Source organism: Pundamilia nyererei, unplaced genomic scaffold (genome assembly GCF_000239375.1).
Source record: "Pundamilia nyererei isolate P.nyererei 1_Seehausen unplaced genomic scaffold, PunNye1.0 scaffold00017, whole genome shotgun sequence".
NCBI lineage: Eukaryota > Metazoa > Chordata > Actinopteri > Cichliformes > Cichlidae > Pundamilia > Pundamilia nyererei.
In genome coordinates this window covers 80,593-105,717 of record NW_005187418.1, presented here as the reverse complement: position 1 = coordinate 105,717, position 25,125 = coordinate 80,593, and the positions used below count along the sequence as shown (strand labels likewise).

Genomic DNA, 25,125 nt, shown 5'->3' with positions numbered 1-25,125 from the left:
ATTTCACACAGAAAAACACTCAGACAGGCAGTTAGTCTGACCCTGCCCTTACAAACCATCTACGTGCTCTCCGCATCACCAGAGCTCAGACGGACACTGGATTTTTCATGCAGACGTTAGGACTGACTAAAAACTGGGGTATTAATTTGGTCGTGAAATGTATTATTTAAATGTTCGTGTCGGCTTCTTGTTTGTCAACGAAATACTGTCCAGCGTATGGAAATCAACACACGTAAATAGGGAAAAACTGATATACTGGCAATTTCGTTTTTTTGATATTCATCAATAATTTTGGATTGGCTACATTTTAAAAAATTGTGAAATTACAAATTTCTTTTTAAACATATTTTTATCTGAATCCAAGCACCTTTTAAAACATCAGCCCAGATCAGTGCATCCCTACTTGTATGCTTTGTAAATTCTCAAATTTCAGTATCTGCCTCAAAAACCCAGCATCAGTGAAGCTCTACAAACAAGGTAATATACTTTAATACTAAAAAGTAATGTACTAGTAACATTATATATAACCTATAAATGAAAGGAAACCTAATATTCTCACATGCCTTAAGAAAATAATAGTTAATCATCTATAAAAACAAACACATCTCATAGAACATCCTGTACATGTACTGCAGTTTCTTATTGCACATCTACCATAATATTTGGAAATACAGAAGTTTTTCCCTTTTCTTAGACAATATAAGGATTTAATATTAATAATATAAGACACTAAGTAAACCGCTCTTGGTATTTTATGAACAAGCCTAAATTAAAGTACATCTTACAGCTGCAGCGGCACCATAAAGCACCCGATTTATTCCAAATGAACCCACTAATATATATTAATGTCACTCATCTGCCTCCTGCATAATGCATGCTGACATTAGATAATGTACGCCGCTGCAGCGCTGACTTGAAGTGAGTCTGAGCGAAGGGTGTATGCGAGTGTGTTGGTAGACCTGTGAACACTGGACAGTGGACAGTCAGAGGGGACACAGAGAGTGGGCTGCCTGGACAGGATTAATGGGCTTAATGGAAGTGCTGTGTTCATGCAGATGAGATAGAGGGGATTTAGGAAAGGTCGGAGCAGGAGGAGGTGGGGGCAGAGGTGGAAGGAAAAGAAGTTTATATTTACTTAAGGGGACTGGATTTAAGTGCATCCAAGCTTCTGCTAAATAACTTGAGTATTTCGGATAGATGTATAGCAGCTGAGGTCAATACCAGCCTTTTTTCTTGCCGTCATTCTTCCCTACTTTCCCCTATTTGCTTCATTTGCAACAGCTTCTGCCTGTCACTGTCAGTATAAAAAGGTAATCTTATTAGTCCTACAAAACACACAAAGTAAATGGTTTCTGTTTTCTTGCTAATAGCTATCAGAGCCGTGCAGCACATCCCTCTTTTGTAAATTTGCTGTCACCAGTTTCTCAGTACAAGACTTTAACTTCTGCAAGATGTCATCCTGGCTGCCCTTTAACCTCACACAAAACTCCAATGTCACACACGAGGCAAACCTGACTCATGCATGCAGAACAGAAAGCCACACAGGGGAGTTGAGCCCACAGCCCTTCTCATCCAACGCACCAGCTTACTTTAAAGCCTCCTGCTTCCTTATGAAAATGCACCGAAAGGCTATAACGCTGTGGAAGTGTCTGACTGCCGGCGAATAGGGCGTTGGGGCCAGCGAGGCAGATAAATGCACTGATGTGTACTTTCAAAACTCTCCTTTGATTCTTGGAGGACACCCAACGCACATTCCCATCCCATCCATTAATAAACAGCCGCTGGCCATCGACAAGCGACGGCGACCGGGCTGAACTCAAGCACCTCTATCACACACAACTGCACCAATGTTGATTTCAGCCAGAGGGGGGTAGCAGAATACTGAAGAGAGGACGCAATTAAATTAAAGGGGCATTCATTTCTAGAATATAACAAAATATCAGATTCTTGGGGAGGATTCAACTTCCTTGTTAATTTATTTCTATTATTCTCATTTCTGGCCATTTTCCTTTATATTTCCCTCTGAGAAAATATTCAGAATTTCTCACCATATATTAGCAGAAAATGTCCAAATAGAAAGAAACGAGTGTGTTAAATCACACAGGTAGCCCTCAGACATTAGTTTCCATACTTCCTCCCTCACTGCCAACAAAACTGCCTCTCAGCTGGTAATAACATTTAAAGAACTGGCCTTGGTCATATTTCTGGGTTTTTAAATATGTACCTGCAGGCTAATTTATGTTGTTCTTCATTGTCCCTGAGGAGGAAGACTTCTCTCTCTGATTCTCATCCCCTTGCAGGTCAGAGTTCTGTCTCCACATCAACATACTGAGAGCATCTCACTTTAACTTTAGAGACATTCACTTCACTTTAAACTTTAGAGCAGCAGATGGTGACCGAAAGGTCGCCCTGCCACCAGCTGCTGAAGCATATAAAAATAAATAAATCCTCGTTTGAGCTTTTATGCCTCCAAGGGCAGTTCTGACTGATAACAAGCTGGCATGGGAGCATAACTATCACCACAATGTCTGCAATTTAGTAAGAGACAAGCAGCTGAACAATGAAGCAACGCATATGTGCCAAAGACTGCAATGCCTCTAATGACCACTTGAGGCAGGCTCTAAAAGTGAGTCAATCCCCACAGACCGTTACGTTTAAATATTCAACTTTACAGCAGAAATAAGCACGTTTGCAGCCTGCTACCAAAAACTGAACCACACAGCTTAACTACATTTGTGCTGTTATTGCCTTTATTGGCACTTTTATCAAATTATCTGATAAATGTGCTCTACTGAGACGTAGACCTTGAGTTACGGTGGTGTTCTGGTGTTTTATTTGTCAAGCAGCACAATAATAAACAGCAATACACTATACAGTGCAAAGCCAACAGCAGATCTCAGTATGGCTGCACCGATCTTCTATAAATAAGTAACATTTGAAAGGCATCTCCTGATCCATTTGCCAAAGTTCAATACTATTACAGCCAATGGGAACAAGGGTCAAAAAATTAAAACCAACTTGTAATAAAGAAAAAAACTGTTAAAGAGCCAACAGGTCTCACAGTGCTGCTCTGTGGCTTTGACCCACAGGCTTTTATCACCTGGAAAATCCCCAAATTCCTGGATGTTCTTGTTTAATTGCACCCATCTAATCCAAAATCTCTCCACCTTGCATTGTGAAATATCGGACTTCTACCCGGCAGAAGTAAGCTGCTTACTGTTAATCAGAGCCGATCACAACATCTGAGGCTTAAAGGGGAGTAAAACACTCAGCACACGCAGGTCCAGATCAATTAAAGATTAAATACACAATCGCTGCTTTTGTCTGCAAAATGTTCTCACAAACCAAGACTCAAGCAGGCCACACTCTCACAGTTAGTCGCATTGTCTTCCACCTAGGATGACATTGTTCCTTCATGCTGTTCTTGGAAAAATTAACACAAAAGGACACATCTAGCTAACAATTGAAAACCTAATGCTCAAAAGCAATGAAGTGAGATTCAAAGGTTTACAGCACACATGAGAAAAACACAACAGCTCAACATAGATGGGCTGAGAAATAATGACTCATAAATGCTGAGAAACCAAAAGTGGAGTAAAGTTGATTTTCAAAGAAAAAAAGCAGCAATCACAGTTCGCTCAACACTCCAGTGACTCAACTGCCAAACCACACTCTGTCAGTGGATATGTACAGTAAGAGCAGTTCAGACTGCAGGGTGGGAACAAGCCCATTACTCATTTGGGCAACCAAAGGGCAGCGCTAACATCTGGGTTTATTACCCCAGCTACTTTTCCATGCAGCTCCTGGGCTTTAAAGAGTGAGAAGGAGGGAGTGAGCCACAGTTAATGGCCATATGAAGGAAAGTGTTTTATGTAGTGTGCATCTCTGCAGGGACTGTATTATAGAAGGCTGAAAGCAAACAAGCAGCTCTAATCCCCAGAAAGCTGCAGTGAAGGGAGTACAAGGTGCTGCGGGGAGATTTGTCCTCCACAATGCCGCATGATTGACACCGTTATTGTTGTGCTCTTCTGGGTCTTTAATTTTGCTAAACACCGGCTGCATCAGGGTGCATATAAACACCCCCGAGAACATGTGCAAATTTCCCCAGAAGTAGTAACAATGCTTGATTTAGCATTCAGATTTTAAGTATCCACTTGACAACAAAGTAATAACAAGTTTTTTTGTTGTACTCGCAGTTAATCAGCATAACATTTGGTGCGTCTGTAGTCCAGCTATAATCCTGCACTCCACCGGCAGTAAAAACCCAAGCTGACATGTTAAAAGCTGTCACTGCGTTTCATCTTATAAATTACAATAAGGGCACAAATCCCGCTGAAGTGAGTGTAAACATGTCATCTTAGATCTGGGCTGTTTGACGTCTTCGCTTCTGCAGTTTATCGGAAAGAAAAATGAATCTTTTAAAAGCGCGATCGAGCTACAGGAGATCGATAGGAATGACTGGCTATACATAATCATTACGTGGTGGCTGATGGGGTGCTAAATGAAGAGTGATCATCTGTGGCAGAAGATGCAAGCTGCTACAAAGACGCAGGCACAGAGTGGTGGATGGGATTTCGACAAATCAACAGAGACCCAGGCAGGTAAACACAATTTGTGTCATCTTAAATCATTACTTCTGACCTCTAATCGTTTCTCACAGTGAGAAATGTACAAATAAAGAAAAAGAAGATATATTTGCTCTGTGTGCTTGTATAGAGTTAGCACACTGAGGCACAGGCGACAGTGGGAATCAGGGTATAATGTGGATTTCAAGCCTATAAACATCTCTTCTTCCACTAAATGGGGCATTGCTTTAAAAAGGCATGACAGAGGAGAATTCATTGACAGCTTCACGCTACAGCTTGGTGACAATAAGTTAATAATGAGCTGACAAGTGCCACTATGTTCGGTTTTGAAATGGATAAACACGCAGAAAGAGAAAATCCCACAAGCCTGGGAGGAGACAGGCATCAAGAGCCTAACAACAGCTTCCTGTGCGAAACGACTCGCATGTATGAAAAGTGTCTCAGATCAGAGTCTCTATTATCAGCATCATTAAGTCACCATTTGGCCGACTACCCACATCAAGGACAATGCGACAGCTCAAGGACATTTTATAGTCCAACACATTATTAAAGCCACATTACCATCCCATTAGAGACATTTGCTAAATTAATCACTACACAATCCCTCGCTGATCTCTTTTTTGTCAGTTGACTGACACCCAAAAAGACGTTCAGCTCACTGTTGACAAGACAGCTTGTTTTAAAGTGCTGATGAATTGCAGTGGGTTGTATTAATGAAGGGCAGGTGGAGGTGATCAAAGTGCCGGCGCTCCGGCCTGTGTGCTCACTTGGCAGTTTGGTTTTGATTTGCCAAGAGACTGGGTGGAAGCTGCTAACGAGCCGGGAGCACATCGCTTCCTGTCTCGCCTTCCTTGCTCTTTCTTCTGCATCTCTCTCTTCATCATGTCTCTTGTTTCTTCCTCTTTTTGTTTCTCTGCATCCTCCCTCTCCACCTGGGGTGACATGAGGACAAAGGCAGGAGCAGTAAAGGGAAGTTAAATTAGCAGGGCAGCTCTGCTCTGGTGATGTCCGGGCAGAGGAAGGATAGTTTGGTACCCAGTCGCAGATTAGCCACTTGGGTTTTCGGTTACATCACCAGTTAGGGAAAAAAAGCTGACAAAAACTGTATCTTAAGCCCTTTTGGAACACTGCGTGTTTTGGTTCTGTTCTAATTTAGTCCGATTGATTGAGGAAGTGAAAACAAAGCCAAACAAAGTGTAAATCATGAAGCTACCAGACAGGACACAAACAGCAGTCTCCTGGCTGACAAACCTGTGCATTTCTAACGACTGGCAATGACGACAAGAGGGTAGCTCCAAAATATTTATATAGTATATTTTTTGGAATATATATCAAATATTATTTTTTTAATCACACATAAGTTTGGATTTTGGTAAGGCTTAAAAGTTGGTGGCACAGCTGTGCTGGCAGGTAAGCATTTAAGCCTCGCCCGCCTTGATCTGCAGTCACGGGTTTTGGGTAGTGAATGAAAGAATGGGATCACAAATACAAGCGGTGGAAATGAGCTGTCTCCAAAGGACAGCTTCCAGCTAACTTAGCGACAGGGTGAGGAGTTCAGTCACTCTGAGTAATCAGAGTAAAGTTGCTACTCCTCCACATCAAAAGGAGTCAGTTGACGCGGTTCAGGACCCTGACAAAGATTCCTCCTGGGCGAGGTGTGCTAGACATGCCCATCTGGGAGGTGGCCTCGGTGTAGACCCAGGACATGCTGGAGAGTATGCACCTTCAGCTCCTCTGAATAAGCTGGACGAGGTGACTGGAGAGAAGGAAGTCTGCACTTCTCTGCTTACGTTGCTGCCCCTATGACCCGTCCCCAGGTTCCAGCAGCAGCTAAAATGCTAAAGTTAATTCTTCAAAATGTGGAAATTTCAGTGACTATGTCCATCGTTTATGTGCAGTGTAGAGCATTACTCGACCACGTCCCCTACCACCCGGCTCTTTGCACTCTTTAGAGTTTTAAAAGAGGACTGAAAGACTAAATTGCTGCATCCGGTTCATTAAAGTGCCAAAGTATACCTTAATGCATCTCTGCAACATCAGTAGTATCTAAAGGACATCTAAAGGGCAGTAGCAGACACCCTGGGATGAGATGGGATGTACTTACTTCATTATGTACTAAGACCTTCAGGAGCATGAAAGCAAACACTAACCGATTTATCATCCTGTGCTGTGTCCCTCATCATTCCAGTTGAGTGTAAACTCCAGTAATATCCTTTCGTTTTGACTTTGCACGTCAAGCGATGGTTCAAAATGCTGCAATCAATGATTTTTAAAGTTATTCACGGTCATAACCGTTCCCGGTTTGCGCTCTGAGATGTTGAGGTGACAAGGCCGGGAAAAAGAAAGTAAGAGTGCTCCTGCTGCATTTTCTCCCCTCTATGCAGAATGAATGTTGGCTGAATTCAGATTGGAGCTGAAGCTCAGGGGAAATTCTGCCTTTGCTGGATCAGAAAAATGAGGGTTACACTGGGGTCAACAGCTTTTTTTTCCCTAAAGCTGAGCAGCATGAGATTTCAAGCAAGACACATTTGGAGGGACACCAGTTGTGCATATTATGGAAGAATTTCCCTAAGCGATGGCCTTAGAATGTCACAAATGATGTTTTCATGTCCCTCTTTACGAGCCTTTATTGTTGCTTTCATCTTGTTTTCTCTACCTCTGCTTCAAAGAGCGAGTGCTCATATTTCTGCTGCCGCCATCCAGCTGTGCAGCATGAGAGGCGATTCAAACCACTTCCCTCTACAACACCAGCTAATTATTTGAGAGACAAATGAGGGGAAAATTATACAGTGAAATTTGCTGATGAATATTGAACCACAGGAAGGAATTCTTTTGTCTTTCTGACCCGTCAGAACTACATTCTCCCCCACCGTTGCCTAATTGAGTCACTGATTGCATCTAGCCCCTGTTCCCATTTGTGAAAGCGTGCTATCCTTTAACAGTATGTTGGCTGAAGTGGAGAAATATGCCTTAAAGGTCGACACAGTTCTCTAATATGTGTTGCAATGAATTAATCATCCAAAGGGTAATTGTTTCCTGGACCTTAAATTTGGCCATCTAAATTAACCTTAAATTGATTTAATGAGATGGATGTTATGCTACAGAGTGCTCAGCCCACGGCAATGAGAAGACACGGGATAGATTTTAATTTGATGAATAGGAACAAAATGAGAGCATAAAATATGCGGATACACCACACGCATCCCAAGTGAGCTGGAATTCTGGTGGAAGATAGTCAGGAATCATGAGGTCTTTGTGCTTACTATGGAATTAAACAATAATTAATATATTTCATGAATAACAGACACAGAAATATAAAAATCTACCTAAGAGCTGATGTATAGTGAAAGCGCTATAAATCAGTGCTTTAGAAAATAATGTCCTAATCTAATTGTAAAAAAGACAGAATGGGGGATGATGCTGCTCTGTTGGCCTCATCGGAACATTACCATGAGAAGACTGTGAGAAACCCGGGATCAGAATCTATGCTGGAGAACAGTTTGTGGCTCTGTCTGAGCTGAGGGAAGACTTCTTAACCGGTGAAGTTCAGTTATCTCAAGGTCTTACACGGGAGTGCTGAAAAGATGGAGCGTGAGCTGAACTGGTGCGGCATCAGCGGTGATGTAAATGTACCAGAGAATCCAAGCGAAGACAGAGCTGAGCCAGGAGGCAAAGCTTCTTTTAATATGTGCTATATAAATACATTTTGATTTGATTTTGATTTGATTTTGATCTACCAGTCGATTTACAGTTGAACCCTCACATATGAAGCTGCATCTTTGCCACTGGCTGTCCTCAGCCTTAAAGACAGACATCCAGAGGAGGCTTGAAGCTCCTGCTCTTTCACATCAGGAGGCGACAGCTGAGGTAGTTTGAACATCTGAATAGGATGTCTTTTTGGATCTCATCTCCATTTGCTGCCACCCCAAGCAGACTTTGTATGAGCAGAACAGTTTTAATGAGGTCATCTTTTATAAGGCTCATAATATTAATCCTGTTTTGTTGAACAATCCTGCTCCATGTTCTACCTGCGGTAAGACATACGTGAAAAGCCTGAGTAATGACGAGATTTTAAAGTAGATTTTAATGAATGTGGGTTTGGATGTACAGTCTGCTGATTTTAAATCAGCTGTACTGCAGGAAACAATAAGAAAAGCCAAAGGGCTGTTTTTCCTCATGCTTCCAGCAGGTTTTGTGTCTGAGCACAGACCTGAGTGAGTACAATCCCTGCCTAACGCTGCATTTGAATGGCAGAGACCTTATATGGACAAAGGGGAACCGGAACTGCAGGAGCCTCCTATTTTTTTGCTCACAACCATGCCCATATTTAGTATACGGAAGAAGGATAATGTCATTTTCATCGATACTGACATCACCGGCGAACCATGTTTGGGCTGCGGCTCGCGCGCCGAGCTCCTCTCTCCTCCTCCTTTGAAGCAGCTCCAGTCGCTGTGTTTCACTTAATCTATTTTTAGAAATGTGTGCAGAGTCGGCGTGTTCTCCCAGGGCTGCCTGAGCTCCCACATCAAAGCGGGGGCGTTCGCAGACACAGAGCGTAGTGAAAGCGGAGAGGATGAGTGGGATGACACTCCACTCTGCAGTCATGGAGTATCTCGTCTCTCCTCACAGGGAGTCATGCAGCAGAGCAGTTGTTCAAACTCTGACAGCATCACGTAAATTAAGAACAAGTGAATGAAGCACAGCGGTGCATCATTTCCTCTTCCTGTGCCAGTTTCTTATGTGTTGTTTAGCATGTATGACACCACACGGTCCATCTCTGTCCCCGTGTGGAGATGTGTGTCAGTTTATTTTAAGGCTGCAGGAGTGGATAATAATCATGTAATGCTTTCTTGCTTTTTAGTCAGTTTGATTATGGCCTGCTCTGGCATGTGAGGGTGTTTGCTTGTACAATAAGTCTATTTATGAGTATGTGTTTGTGTGTCGGCAGCTCAAGTCTACTATTAAATTGTTCCCATGTCTCCACAGCTGCTTCTTAAGTGACACACAAAGCTGCCAGAGTGTTTAGTTTAAAAACACCGTGGTGAGCATCTCTGTGTTAGAACTTCTTTTGCAGTTTGACACATTCATAAACCTCTGCTGTTAATAACAGCAGAGGTTGAAAAGCAGATTGAGGCTTTATTATGAAACATGCATTAGTCCTTATTACATTTTTTTTTGTAACGCTATTCACGGGTAAAGGCTGGATTAGTTCAGCGACTCACGCTCAAATAGCAGAGGCGGTCTCCCACTGATCGCAGCTTCAGCTTCTCACTGAGACATCGAAGCTTCACTCAGCCTATTGAACCCACGATCACTTCTGATGCATCCATCAGTGTGTGAACATCCATATACTCCATATATAATGCTGTATGTGAAGGATAAACGCCTTGTATGAATGAATGAACATGTTTTTTGGTGTAAAATGCTCAAAGTGGCCAGTAAGGAGAAGAAATCCACAACACTATTTTACCGCTGGTGTCACCAGAAATCCTTAAGTCAACCTTTTTTGCTGTATGCTTATATTTCAAGGCTTACATTTTGCTTTTTTTTTACGAGTCATTGTTTGGTGATAGTGCCAGAAACAGAACAGCAAACCCACGTAGAAGTCCTCAGAGCTTGAAAAAAACCACAGCTGGACTTCTTCAGGTTATTAAGCTGTTCCGCTTCTCATCTAAGAGGCTTCTTCAGCTCTGAAGAGGTAAAACATCTTTTCAGGATCTAAAGGTTACCATGAAATGGATAACTGGGAATATACACAGACAGAAGTTTCAGTTAGGAACTAGTTCCTTCGCCACACTGAAGCCAGGCTGTCCACACGGTCCTACGGCAACTTATGGTACTGGTCGAAGGTTGCTGCCACTTGGGGTAAGGTGCAGGGTGCCTTTTAAATCGAACCACTAAATTTCACCAAATAAGTAACTTTCAATGCCTTAATCTAACCAAGTGGTTTTTATGGTTGACTTACCTGTGACTTAGCCCACCTCCACCCTTTCAGCCTCCTCAAGTGGACTCTGCAGACCAACTTAGGACAGGCAACCAGTATTGACCAGGTGCCACTGCTATAAAATGCCTTGTGCTTAATGATTAGGCACAAACGCCATCTGACAAAGTGGATTTCACCATTTACAATTACAGGACAAGAAAAACTATCACAGACTCAAACTGCAAACGTCAGCCTCAAAGATTCATTCACAATTTCATTAAAACATCAGATCTTCCACAAACAGGACACTTATTGTAACTTAAAGCTGTTCAATAATGTCTAATATGATCAACTTTGGCGCCATCTTTTATTTAAGAGGAACGGCAGTGATCCATTTAGCCTGGATAAGATCAGAGCTGCTAATGTGTGAGCCAATTCATCAACAGTCCAGTGCTTTTTCCATCCCACATTAAATTTTTCTCTTTGACCATCAAGGTCAATTTCTCAGCCCGACTTCACTCCCCCTCCTCATTTCACCCTGTCACATGCAACTCTCCATCCTCTGCTCATGTGCTAATGCCATTAGCTGCTGTTCATCTTAATGCGCTGTGATTAATTACATTGTTTCAGAGAGTACAGTCGGAGGTGGCGGAGCCTTTCTGCCAGATTTCACTTTGAGAGTTGAAGCAGTCTGTAGTTCGGCCCTGTTACTTCAGCTCCACGGCGCCAACACATTTTCTCCTCAACAAAACCCAATTAAAGGAACAATTACAAGTTGGACGATTTTACAAATCTGCCTTCGTTCCTCATTAATTATGAAGTTTGTGGTAAAGGCCTGGATGAGTGATTATCCCCAGCAAACACGCACACAAACTCACACACACAGTTTTGCTTATCTGGGATTCTGTGCTCGTGGCTCCGGTCACAGCTACAGACATGTGCCAGCTGAGGAAATTTAGTTCAGTCACACACACAAAACCAAACGCACAACCCTTGTTATCTGTTAATTAATAAGCTGGCAGGCTTGGGAGTTTTTCCACATTATGCAGCAACAATAGTGCTCAGTGTTTCCTCCGGCTTCTTCTGGAGCAAAACCGGCAAAAGGAGGCTGTTTACTTTATAACGTATCATTGAATTGGTCTAATGAGAAAAATTGGATAATTATCTCTCATCGCCTGCTCATGTATTTTTAATAATTCAGTATCTCCAGAAAACGTTCATATTTGTCTACTACTATTGCAGAAAAGAAAATCCCACTGAGACACTGTCATCTATGGATTAACTGGGAGAACTTTGATATAAATTGCACACTTCATTCCGAGTGACTGCAGAATCATCCACAAACTACATTTTTCTTCTGTTTTCATCAGGTAATTCAGTGAAGCCGTGAGGCTTAACACCAGTAATGGAATATGCTAAAGAATCCACAAAAGCAATAACCGCCGTCAGAAGGGCTCCCCCTCCGCTCTGCACAGACCACAGCCGCTCTGAGCGCTGCTGATATGCAGAGACGGCATCAATCCATTTTGCTCAGCCTAGTCTGTCATTTCACTGGAGGCGGAGGGAAGTTGTGCTGAGTTGTTAAAGGGCTGCTGAGTCATGGTTAGGCTGCTAGAAAAAGAAACTGAAAAAGAAACACAAACATGCAGACAAAAAGACTACAGAAGCACAGTCGTGGAGGACAGAGAGCATGAAAGGCAAACAGAAGAGCAACCAAGCTGATGGAAATGGGGATGCAGAGATGGATGATGGGATGTCCTGTTAAGGAGTTTGCACACAAAGTCAAAAATGTGCATTTTTTAAAAAGAATCATCTCTAATGTATGAAAAGCGTTCATGTGTAGTGCATATTTGCATATATACACAATAAGTGACTCCTACAAACAGTTGCAAAACACTGTGACGGACATTTTGGGAGAAATATTTACTCATGATGAAAATAGTCTTGGTGTGCAAAGGCCTTTCCTCCTACTTTTAAGTGGCTTTAATGATTTATATTTAAAGTTAGTCACCGGCTTGGATGTTTAAACATTCAACCCTAAAACAGTGTGATATGAAAATGATTCAAACTACATAAAAAAATCATGGAGGCGAAACCGAATAGATAAAGAAAAGAGCTTTTCATATTGGAGCTCTACCCGGTATTTGCTCAAAGAGACAAAGGGAGGAAAAGCGAAAAGATGTAGCTCCAGAAGAAATGCGAGGAAGCCCCCAAAAAAGGTCCTCACATGAATAATGGATGCAGCTTTTATATCCTCCTCAGTCACCTCAGATATGTCTGTTTCACACTCCTCTAACCATCTCTCCATCCTTTCTTCCTCCTCTCCTCTGCTGATTCAGGACACGCCTGCTATCTTACATCCCATCAAGGTGAAGGAAAGAAGAAGCCACAATCCCGGACTAACAAAGACTCTGCACACGCCATGTGACCTGGTCTACAATTATAACAGTGCTGTCCTGCTTCATACAACAGCTATCAGCTAGTTCTCATCAACACCAGTTATCACTATAGCTGCGTCTATACCAAACAGAACCAGAGCTGATCCAACCGAAACCAGACGACACGCTGCGTGAGAGCAAAGGGAGCTGGGAAATTTTTATCCTGACAACTTGCTGGAAGCGCCATTCAAAACAGGAAGATTTTTCATTAGCACTGTAAATATATTGAGGGCTTATTATGAATAGAAAGCAAATCCACCTCGCCATGTGCGCTCTTGTGAATACCAAATGCCAAACAAATTTGTAAATTTATTACTCGCTCACAGCGGTGCAATAAAAAAGTGACTGGAAAGCCTTTATCTTTCCGGAATGTGAGGAAACAAGGGATTAACCAAATGGGCAAGCTGTGACAATCATGCAGAATTAATTCTTCTCGAACCAGAATGTGTTTCACTGTATGAATTGGAGGTGATAATGTATCAAATAAGCTCTGAAGTGCAGGAAAAGACAGGCTAACGCTCATCTTTAAGATTTACACAGCGTTCTGAAGCACTTAAGTGCTAGAAAAACATCTGTGAGTGTGTGTTTGGGTGTGTGTGTCCAATTTCAGGTTGGTCATCAGCTGCTTCTGCCCTACAGCACGATCCCATCCACCATCTGCTTGTGTAACCCCCCTGTACCCCATCAAGGGTGCTACTGCCACTACAAGGACTCACCAACATCCTTAGAGCCTTGACTTTCGCTGGCCATCTCGCCCATCCGCACCAGAGCGTCGAAGTAGCCCTTTGCAGCATATGTGACACCTGGAAACATGGAAGCATTGGGCATCAGATCAAGGGTGCGGAGTTGAAATGATGTCTTCTTCAGCTCTGCAACCATCCCCTACAACCCTCCCCTCCCCCAGAGAGGTAAGGTTGGGAGATCGACAGGCGGAAATGGAGACCAGGCGGGAAAAGAAAAAGCTCTATGGAGGCAACTACAGGAAACAGAAATCTCAAGACTGCCAGGTTAAAAAGCAAAGCACAACCTTTCACCACAAACTACTTTGGAAAAATCCGTTTTAAAGGATTAGTTTATCCAAATTACAGGAAAATTAAAAAAACAAACATGTTATTTGTTCATCTTCTCTGTTCTAATCAGTTTTAAAGGTTTTCTTTTTTGGTCAGATTCTGTGTCAACAGAGAAAATGTAATATGTTTTTTGTTTTCTTGCAAAGTGAATACCATCCAGGTAACAGGTTTCCTATATTCAGCAGAATCACTCAGTAAATTTCCAAATTTGAAATGTGGGCATTTTGAAACCAACAGACTCTCTTCTTCTTAATTGACTTTTTTATTTCCTATTTACCTCGTTTATTATTACTTTCCTCTTTTATAATTTACCAGGAGAAACATTTTTAATGCTTAAAAAAAGTAATTTTGTTGTAAGTTGCACAAAGGTTCTTTTTAAGGTCATAAAGGGAAAAAAAGGTTTCTCTGTTCTGGGCTATATATTGACAATGAGTTTGTTTCTTAGTTTCCTCCCATCCATCAGTTACCCTGACCTGTCATCACTTATAGACCTGCATCACATTAAGTCGAAATATCAACTCCCATTTAAACTGGTCTAGTTTATCAGAGTCTGGTGATATTTAGTCTCTGGCTGCACAACATTGTAGTGATGAAGACTTTGAAGATCTGTCCCTTGGTTATTCACTCAGCCAGGGTCACACGAGTTAGTCTAGGCTCAGTGAGAAAAGCCTCTCGGCTCCAGGAACCATCGTGAGAAGGATCTTATTCCATTCTTTGAAACTGATGATGACTTTGTCTGTTGTGCTGATGTTGAAACTTTTATTTGATTTTATCGTTTATTTGTGGGTTGTGAGTGTGATACAGATGAGTGGAGGAAGAAAACTCAGCCTACTGCATAAAGGCACTTTTTGTCATTCTGTATATTTAAAAAATAATAATTATGAAACTATAACAGCTGTGTTGGAGAAGTGGAAATACAATGAGCAGAAATGATACATGAAAAATTTTAAATATGAATATTTGTATTGTTTTTTTTGGTTTTGTTTTTTTGTTCAGTTTCATGTAATACGAATAACGTGAGGGCATTTTAAACATTGTTTACCCTTATGGAGCCAAAACCTGTTTGAATCTGCTCAATAATGCTGTAACGAACTACAAATGGAAAAAAGAAAGCTAATGGCACTTGTAACTTATATGCAGCTGCTTGAGATTAATCTTAAAACTGATTTCCTCATTGTCTTGATAAAGGTATGAGGCACCAAACTTCAGGGCGATTATCAGTGTGTGAAGTTATGATTTTATGTGACGTGTCGCCCTCGCTTGTCCAAGACAAATTTCTCCCAAGGGAGACAATAAGGACTAATCTAATCTAATCTCATCTAATTTAATCTAGACCAGCAGAGTAATGTTTCTTCTCTAGTTTAATAAACTAGCTGATTGAGTTAAATTTCTTTTGGTGGTTTAAAACTCCAAGTTTGTCCTTCATATACAGGTTATAAATGTTTTAGTCTAATCAAATTAACAATTATGAACCTGGACCCTCAGATTTTGGACTAAATTAAACACAGATGCTGTAGAGGTTCTGAAATATAAGCAAAAACACCAAGTAGGTGAACAATATGTTTGCTTTTTTGAATATGTGCCACTTGGTGCACTTGAAATTTACATTATGACAGACAATAAAAATGATTTGCATGGCATAAGCAGAAAAAATAAGTATTCTCGTAATTTGGATGAACTAAAGCTTTAAAATCCTAATGGCACCTCACATCTTTACAGCCCCATACATAATAATATGCTGACAAACCCTTTCACAGCAGTGATGTGTAAGCACTCTACAATTCAAATACTGTCGACCATTATTCTCTGCGGTGTATCGCCACAGAAGCCGGGGACACGAGCCGAGACACGGCGGTGACTCAGGGCTTAGAAATGAGGGCAAGACAGCCTCAGGCAGCGGTGACGGTGAATTAAAGCAGGTCAGGGGTCAGCTACACGGGGAGTGAAAGTCATGATGACAGAGGACACATGCCCAGTCAGGATATACATATGGATGAGCGCTGAGTTTATTACAGGGCCGTCATGTTGATGAGTGTGTTTTGAACTGCCAGAGAAGGTTCATGCAGAATCCCACAGAGAGAGCAGGAAAATGACAAGTATTCATATCCCCGCATGGAAAACAATGAAAATCTATTCACATCTAGAAGTCCGCGGAGACACTGAGCTATGCAAGTTATTGTTCTGTAAATTAAGACAGCGTCTGGCTTCTCAGTCTGCACAAGCACTTAACAATTTCATTTCTCCAGTAAGACGATTTTGTGAGGACTCTTTTATGAAAACCAGGAATAAAAAGCCACAAAAGTCTTTACACAGCAGTGCAACCCTCCTCCGTAAGCTATGACAGTGACAGGCCAAGACCCTTTTCCGGCTTCTCTGAAGCCTGGCTTGAGTTAAGCTTAGGTAGGATATGAGTGGATGCGAAAGCAAGGGGATGGAGGTAAGGCTAAGATGGCTGGGTGAGCAAGGCTAATTTAATCGATGTGCAGAGAAATCTCAGCCGGGAGGAGAGCAGGTCCAGGTGAAGCCGGATTAGCTCCAGGGAATGCTTTGCTTGTCTGTCAGCTGGAAAGTGACAGAGAGGCACAGAAGCAGGAGAAAAAATAAAGAAGAAGAGAAGAAGAAGAAGAAGAAGAAGGCAGAGGACGAGGAAAAGGAGGACCTGCCTGTAAAGAGGATTAGAACAGTGATATAAAGCCAATACAGAGCAGAGCAGATGAAACATAAACAAGGTTTAAATCAGCTGAGGTTGGTGACACGTGACTCATGTTAATGTCATCAATTTCAAAATCAAGCTTTCCACAACCTCAATCAAGCCTCCTCTCACATTCCTCCACAGAAAGCAGACAAATCTGATTCAGCTCAAAACCCGAACGTCTCGTTTATAAATGGGCTAAATTTGGAAAAAGACAGCTCCTGATTACAGCTTCAAATAATCTCCTGTTTTATGGTAACTGAACCAAACAAGCAGATTAAAGATAAACTAAAGTTACTAGTTTTTAATTAACTGCTTTTGAAGAAAAGGTTGGCCATTACTAAATCACAGAGCCATCAGTAGACACATCTTTGTACTCTTGTAAGCTTAAAGGTTCCACTGAGACCAACGATTTTTCAGTGATGTCACCAAACAAGACAGAAATCTCAGTCTCAGCTGAACAGCCCAGTTTTGACATCTTCCTTTTATTTGATTTCACATGTGTTCTCCTCTTTCTCCACAAGCACAGCATGTTCCAGCCGCACAGCTCCCACGTTTCTGCTGCAGCCCTGCACCACGCTGCAATTAAGATTTTAATAAAGAGAGAGTTTGGCTGAGCGCTACATCCCAAACCACACTGTGCTCATCGAGCCCAGAAAGCAGGCTCCTTCCTGCATCATTCTGGTCCTCTCAGTCCGCTGAGATGTCAAGCTGCCGCCCCACTTCTAGTACGAGGAGGGGCTGCACTGGCATTTTTCCTATGACAATAGATGCTTGCTGGGTGCCCAGCCCCACTCTAAACTCTGCCTCTGTGCCGCTGCTTGGCATTGATGAAGTGTAATCCCCACTCAGAGAGTCGCAGGGCTATTTTTAGCCTTATCTATCAGACTAGAGTGAGGCCTTCTTTATTGTTCTTGCAGGCTGCCGAGTCTTCCCTGCATTTCCTCTCCGAGCACACAAAGGAGAGCCCGGTTCGAAACCGCACGCAGCATACCAAGCAAGTCTGCACCATCACTGAATATATGATACGACCCCGATAACCTCCTCTTCCTCCTCCTCATCCTCCTCCCTCCACAGAGTGACATCTAAGAGCAGAGCTGGAAGGTTTTCTTATCAATAAATGAGCTCAACATGGTTGGAGGCGTGTGTTGTCTAAATACATATACTGTACAAGGCATCAGTACAAGCATTATCGGCCTGACCCAGAGGCATGAAATCACGTTATCCATGCTGACTGCGTAGCTTTAGTTAATCAGAGTTTGTGAAGTTAAAGAATAAGCCACTGGACATTCTCCAGGATTCCAATAACTGCTGAGAATTTTGGAATTTCTGTTTTTGTGAACATTTGTCTCGCAGTCTTTTCCTTCTTCTCCTTTTTTCAAAACATTTTTTTATCCTGTCTTGTCCTGAATACCGGCTCTGCTCGTTCTCATTTCTTGGGCCTCATGGGGTAGGGGTACCGTTATTCTCACGACTCTCCCTGTTCCACTTTGCATTGGCTAATGCTCCACTTAGCTCCCTCTGGATATTTCCTGTGTTTTGTCTTTGACCTTGACTGAGTGTATACCTCAGTTTCCCACACCTCCCTACTCTTTGCCCCCCACGCACACACAATCACACCAATTCAAACCTCAAAAAGCAATGACAAAGGATAAAAAGGTAGAGACAGACGTTAATGAGAATGATGAGAGGAACTGCTGGTGGACAGAAAGGAGGAAGACATCACAGCGGAACAATCACAGGACATCACAGCACAATACCGAACGTTTGAATAAGATCTAGGCACAAACTAGTGTGTGTAGTTTAAAAGCTTCTGATGGGGATTGTAAGCTTGGCATCAACAATGCTCTTAACGTGAATATCTGAGCCATCGTCACCCTACAGCTAACCAGTCTGCAGGTAAATCAAGACGATACAGAAGCAGCGCCAAGTGTCGGGTGAGCTGGCCCTCTGCCTGGACGACTGGAGGAACGAGAGAACGACGAAGACAGACGGTAAACAAGAAATGGTTGGTGTACTCACTGGTGAGCGCCTTCTCATAGCTTTTTGCCATGGCTATGAAGTTCCGTAAGCACGGGTTAAACTGCTCCATGATGGACTGGAAAAGGAGAGAGAAAAAAGAGAAGGTATGCTTGGTTAGAAGCAGGAAAGATACGATACAAACACCGACATGAGCTACAGTGACAGAGCTCTGCTCTTTACTGGGGCATGAGCACACACACACACACACACACACACACACACACACACACACACACACACACACACACACACAGTCGTAGACAGAGTCAACTGAGCCAACCACGAGGAAAAGGAGAGCAGAGGATTCATTTCAAGACTCCGAGCCTGACGATGAGGATGGTTGGATGAAATAGAGGGAAAGAGTCACTGAGGGAGGGCTTATATTTGTATGTTTGTGTGGTGCTTTGTCCCCTCAGCTCCCCTGCTGTATGAATTAAAAATAAAAGCTGGTTTTGGCCGCTGAATCCTTCAGCTCAGCAGCAGACCTGGACCCAGTGCCATTTCCCTCTGTCTCCCTAACACTTGAACTCTGGCACACTGCTCCTGCTAATTGCTTTTGTGGCCAAAAATAACACAAAATTTGCCTTTTCACCGGCGGTCATCGAGTCTCAGAGGTCAGTACCAGAAATTCAGACAAATGAAATCAAGACGATCACCGTTGGACCCAAAAAGCCCCACTCATACATAGCGGAAGTGAACTTAAACAAGCTTATACCATCTACAGCTTGCAGGACATCAATAATACTTTTTCAAATAAAATATTTATGAAAACTACAAAGAAAGTTTGCTAAAATAAAATAAATACAAACAAATGATTCCTTATGGTGTCTTATACACCCAGCAACATTTTTTTCCACTTAAATATTTACTCACTAACTTTCAGTTTAACCTGGTAAAATCTACGGTGTCAACTCTCCTGGGGTTCGGGTTGGGTTTTATTTAGCCACATACCAAATAGGAAAACTTTCACAAGCTAGAAGATGTTAACTCCTAAATGAAGTCTCACACATAAACAATGTTTCCAAGCAAACAAATGAAAACAGTAGTGGCTGTTAACCTAACCCAAACCCTAGAGGGTCAGTGTTGGATATTAAGAGGTTAATGTCCAGTACTTTAGCTGCTCTTTGTGTTCCGCGTTAATCATCCTGATCACATACGGAACGGCGGGTTTACCAAAGCTTCTTTAGCTGGAAGAAGGTGCCTGCTGCTGGAAATGAGATTGATGAGAGCGGTGATAGTGAACCAGAACAGTAAAATTGCTTAACGCTTCGCAGCTCTGAGGCGCTGCGGGGCAAGGTGATAACTCTCACATTACAAATCGCTTTTTCCATCATTAATACAAAATACAGAGAACACTAACACTGAAACTAAGCACCCCAATCTTTGCTTATATGTTCTTGTACAGCACAGCACTTCATTTTTTATTCAGTGAAGCATTAAACAGAATAGGCAATTCTGAAAAGTCAGATTCTGTAGATATCTGCTAAACGGAGTGGGGGAGATTAAGTCAAACATCAAGAACAGCAAAGTGGGTGAAGACAGATCGCGTGTTTAGATGAATTTGCTGATTATTGCCTGTGAAACATTCAGCAACATAACACGCTGCTCTGGGAGATTGGCAGCAGAGAGAAAACGTCACAGCTGGAGCTGCAATAATAGAGAAGACTGGCAAAATACTGCAACAAGCTGGTAATACGATGAGTAAAAATGAGCAACGCTGTGACTTAAAGCACAGGGAAAAACTGCCAATATCAAGTTCAGACTACTCCCCAACAGATATACACATAAAACAGTGCACGAATCCAAATCTCCTTCCTTCATGACAGATGGCCAAGCATTGGTCAGCAGCGCACAAGCAGTGGAGTGCATCCACAACGAGAACAAACAAACAGAGGCCCGAGGCCTTGTTAGGAAGTGAAGAAAAAGTCAAGAACAAATGCGTAATGAGTTTTACTGTCTGTCTCTGCAGTGACTCAGCCTCCCCCTCAATCCAAGCTGCCCTTTCACTCTCGCTGCATCTCCGGCCAAACCCAGCAATTTAAAAAGCAGAAATCTTCTCTCTGCAACTTTCTTTTCAAACTTGCCAGAGAGGCAGCACGGATGGAAGCAGAGGGAAGGTAAAGGGAGTGAGGGATGAGCAGCATCTAACAAACAGCCTTAATCTAAGCCATCATGACTATGATCCAAATTCTAGAAAGTGCAAAAAGGCGCTTAAATCAGTTATGGCACACTGACTAATGAGGTGAATAGAACATCACTCATGTCTTAACAATCAAAGCCTGTTGGAAGTTAAGTAAACAGTTTCTAAAGTCAGCGTGTTCAATGGAAATGGTGATAGAGAAATAATAACTGGAGATTATGTATCGGAATTTCAGGAGCAGGACCACGCCTCCCAACACGCTCCTTCCGGTTCTCATCTATATAGGTTCCCCCAGCTCTGCAAGCTGTTCATTCTCGTTTACGTGCCCCTCCCTCCCTCCTTGTTCTCAATCCTTTAACTTTTTCATTTCTATTCAGTACACGGGGATCTGCCAAGCCCGGGAGCCGTCGCCAGTCCCCTTCGAGGCCTTCCCCAAACCACAGCTCAATTCATGTCAAAGCATCACTTTTACCTAGTAAAACGCTGTCAAACCTAAAATGAGGACATGGGCCCAGCTAGTGAAATACAAAAGGCCCACGCTAATTTTGGTATTTTCAGATAGTAGAAAATTTTTTGTAGTTCTCTAGTCGTTCAAGGACGCGCCCCAGACTTTCCATGTGAGCACTGCAGGAACTACAAACTGCAAAAATTTCCTGGAGTATACATAGGTCCCCTTAGACCATTAAAGTGGGCTCTTACTTCCATGTAAGTACCCCAAAACTAGTAAGACACAAGGCCAAAGTTTGCAGGTTTCTAGTGTGCTTGAAGTATCTGAAAAGGTCCTCTGCAAACATCCATTTGCCAGATACCACAGGGCACCTTGGTCTTGTAGAGTGCAAGGACCAACAGATTCTGAGAACAGCGTATTTAATCAGTGAATTTAGAAGCATATCACTGTTTGATATTGGCTTACGACTTCAGTTGAGGCAGTAAGGATGCTTGTGTTCTTTTCAAAGTGCCTGAAGGAAGAAGCACAAAGGGACTTAGCAGACAGAATAATGAGTATTCTGCAAAGGAAGAGTAGGGTACGTTTAAATTTGATGGATGCCTTTTTTTCCAAGTCAGCCTGCTACACGGGACGCCTGCTCATGCCCACCGGCTGACGCAGAATAGTCACCTTGGTTCACAAACCTCTCCATGATTTCAAAGAAATGGAAGCGGGAAGTAGGACAGGACGACACAGGGGTGCAAGGAAAATAGGCTGACTGCCCGGTGAGTGAGATGAGCTTCAAGGTGCACAAATGAGATGAGGTTGGTTTAGTTTGGCACCAAGGAAGAGTTAGAGGAGTGGGACATGCAGGGAAATGGACTGAAGCTAAATGCATAAAAGTATTTTCGGCTTTGCAAGGTTCTGGGTCCAAAACTGGTTTTGCATGTGATCAGAAGCACCCTGCTGTGGATACTGACATTGCTGCATTGCTACAATATGATGTCATAAATGCTTTGTGTGTGTGCACACACACATAAAGGAAAAGGCCATTGGTGGTGTTTCTTTGTGGCTTTCCTGGCAAAAACAAACCTAATTATATCCAGATTCCCTCTCTCCCATCTCTGGGTGCATTTTCTGTTATGCAAGGCGTCGGCTGCTGAACAAACCCAGTACGGAGGAACACTCCTAGCAGCAGTAATCATCACCATGGCTGTACCACCAGTTGGCAGGAAGAAAGGAACGATCAACAAAAGAATATAAATAGATGATGGAAAGCGGCCTGGATCTCATGTCTAAATAAACAGAGCGAGGAACGGGGAACGACTGTGTGAAGAAGTGTGTGTCTGTGTATGTGTTTGCGTGAGTGTCACTGTGTGAGCTGCGTTATGTAATCACTGTCAGACAGGTCCAGCTTCATGTGTTGCATTCCTGATTCTTGATGTGATGCTTCCTATTAAAATACCTTAACTATTTCATATGCGCTACTTACTGACACATTCAGCTGCACACTAGAAACAGTCATTGTGACCACTGTGTTCACTGTAAGCACGGAGAAATAATAAAACAGAAACATTGCAAAGGAAAAGCTCTTTGCTTTGATGGGTCAAATTATTTTATATATTTTCTCTCCTCAGTTTCTCTCTCGTCTGAAGCGAGCCGTTTAAGAGTTAAAAAACTGTCCGAAACCAAGCAGTTTTTATATATGTGGCACTAAACTCTAACTCAGGTCTGATTCTCAGCAGTGTGATATCAGTCAAGTCTGAATTCATGCAAGATTTCTGTCACCCACCTGACCTAAGTGCCTTTCTGCCAGAGTGAGCGCCTGAGTGATTTCGACAGATGTAGTGTAGTTACAAGTGGCCCTTCACATGCTGAAATTCAGCATCCTGATCCAACCACCTCGGCTTCAACTGCACACCCACCAAAAACCTCTATACACAACAGAATACACTCAAATAGATATGCCAGAAATCCTGACTTTAAGTAATCTGATTACACCTAAATGTTTTATGTAATGTTGTTACTTAACCACAGTGTAGAAAATTAACTCCATGGAATCTGGTCACATTAAATTTACTTGATTTAATTGTTTAATTATATGAAGTAAGTAAGTAAAATTTTATTTTGCCTTTCTAGATAAAAAGATCTCAAAGTGCTTCACACCGGGATGGCAAAGTATAAAACAAAAACAGACCGAAGGTAACAAAATGCAATTCAAAAAAGATGTTTTTAGTTGTTTTTTTTAAAAGAGACTACTGAGTCCACAGATCTTAAGCTCAGTGGGAGAGAGTTCCAATAACTAAACCTTCAGTTTTATATATTTTCGTTGCATTTTACTCCAAGAATCTGTTTTTTGTGCGTATTGCATTGGGTGCATTTTTCATTTTAATGAAAGTTGCTGACTGCAGTCTTGAAGTCAAACATCTGTGCAGAGGAACAGCAGCATACTTCACTGAATACCAATTAACCACCAATTTTAAGTTCTTGACATTTTCCAAGTTCAGTTGGGTCCATGCTGGAGTTCTACAACTTTGCCCTTCACACACACACACAAACCGGGTAACAACTGTGAATAATGTAAAGACTCTCAGCCGGCACCAAACAGTCAATCGTTATCAATGCAATAAACATGCCATAATTCGCGGGTTCTCCCCTGGTCACGACATGCTCATGCGGTTTAGGGGATAATCTAATAGGATCATTAATTTGCCCAGTCCTTGCTTAATCCACACTCAATCAGTCGAGATTGTTCCTTCAGCAACAGGGGCTGAGGCTGATTAGCATTCCACTGAATGAAAGACCATATTTAACTGACTGCATGGGAAATGAGAAGGATTACAGAGCAAACGTTGCTTTGTCTCACTTTGCCCGTTTGCTCCAGTCACGTGTTCTAATTGACTCACTAATCACTCTTACCAATTAAGCATCAAACCTCCACAACAATACAGGGATTGTCTTATCACGTTGCAGCTTTGGGGGAACTTGAGTGAATGTTATCTGGAGGGAAATTATAAGCATATCTTCAAGAAAAAGTTGAAAAATTGTCATCAAGACACAAGTGATGACAAAGATACTCTGATTTCTGCTCTTTTTAGATCACGAGTTTTTAATCAATCATTTATGGACTTTGAGTGTCACTGAGGCCGCAGTTTTTTTAATGTGACAAGCGCAGACTAAATGCCAAAGAGGAGATAATCTACCGTGAAGCACATCGCTGATCCCAGAGTGAAGATAGAAACGATAAGCAAATAATTAGCTGACTAAAGAGCAAAATGGAATTAACCTTTGGGAGGGCAAAGTCTGGCCAAGAGATAGTAACTGTAGCAACATGAGGCATATTTAAGAAAGAAACAAATGTTCATATAATTATTTAGTAAAAAAGAGAGAAAATTAAACTTTGCCGAGTGCACAGCAACCATCTACGAGAAATAAGATGCATTAATAGATCAAATGAATTATCAATCCAATAGACAGACAGAGTACTGGAAGCACGTGAGCATCCTCATGCAGTCTCACACAGACTACGCACATGACTTTAGAGCAGTACGATCCATCTCCCTGACATGTTATCGGTCTGTTCGGTGAAATATTTATCTTCCCCCACATCTCACCAGCACTTGGCCAGACAGATGTTCATCCTGGAAGCATCCGAGCGTGGCAGAATGACTGTTTGTGTGCGTGCGCAAAAGCACAACTCTGGAACAACCTTCTGTTTGCAGCACTTTAATGGTCCTGTGTGTGTGTGTGTGTGTGTGTGTGTGTGTGTGTGTGTGTGTGTGTGTGTGTGTGAAGGGGGAGGCAACAAGCTCCAACAACAAGCTAGT

At 42.2% G+C, this 25,125-nt stretch overlaps 1 protein-coding gene across 9 annotated transcripts in view; it reads right to left on the bottom strand.

Moving 5' to 3' along the window:
- Positions 1 to 25,125, bottom strand: part of baiap2b (BAR/IMD domain containing adaptor protein 2b) — a 70,919-nt gene that overhangs the window by 30,781 nt on the left and 15,013 nt on the right. For 6 of the 9 annotated variants that reach the window (XM_013908959.1, XM_005725672.2, XM_005725673.1 and 3 more), the window contains exons 2-3: positions 18,732 to 18,807; positions 13,664 to 13,750 (exon numbers count right to left, since the gene is read on the bottom strand). In XM_013908959.1, coding sequence (XP_013764413.1) covers positions 13,664 to 13,750; positions 18,732 to 18,807 — 163 coding nt within the window. Of the gene's footprint in view, positions 1 to 13,663; positions 13,751 to 18,731; positions 18,808 to 19,011; positions 19,078 to 25,125 lie in introns of those variants that run through there. The other 3 variants (XM_005725676.1, XM_005725677.2, XM_005725674.1) reach the window with 2 other exon arrangements.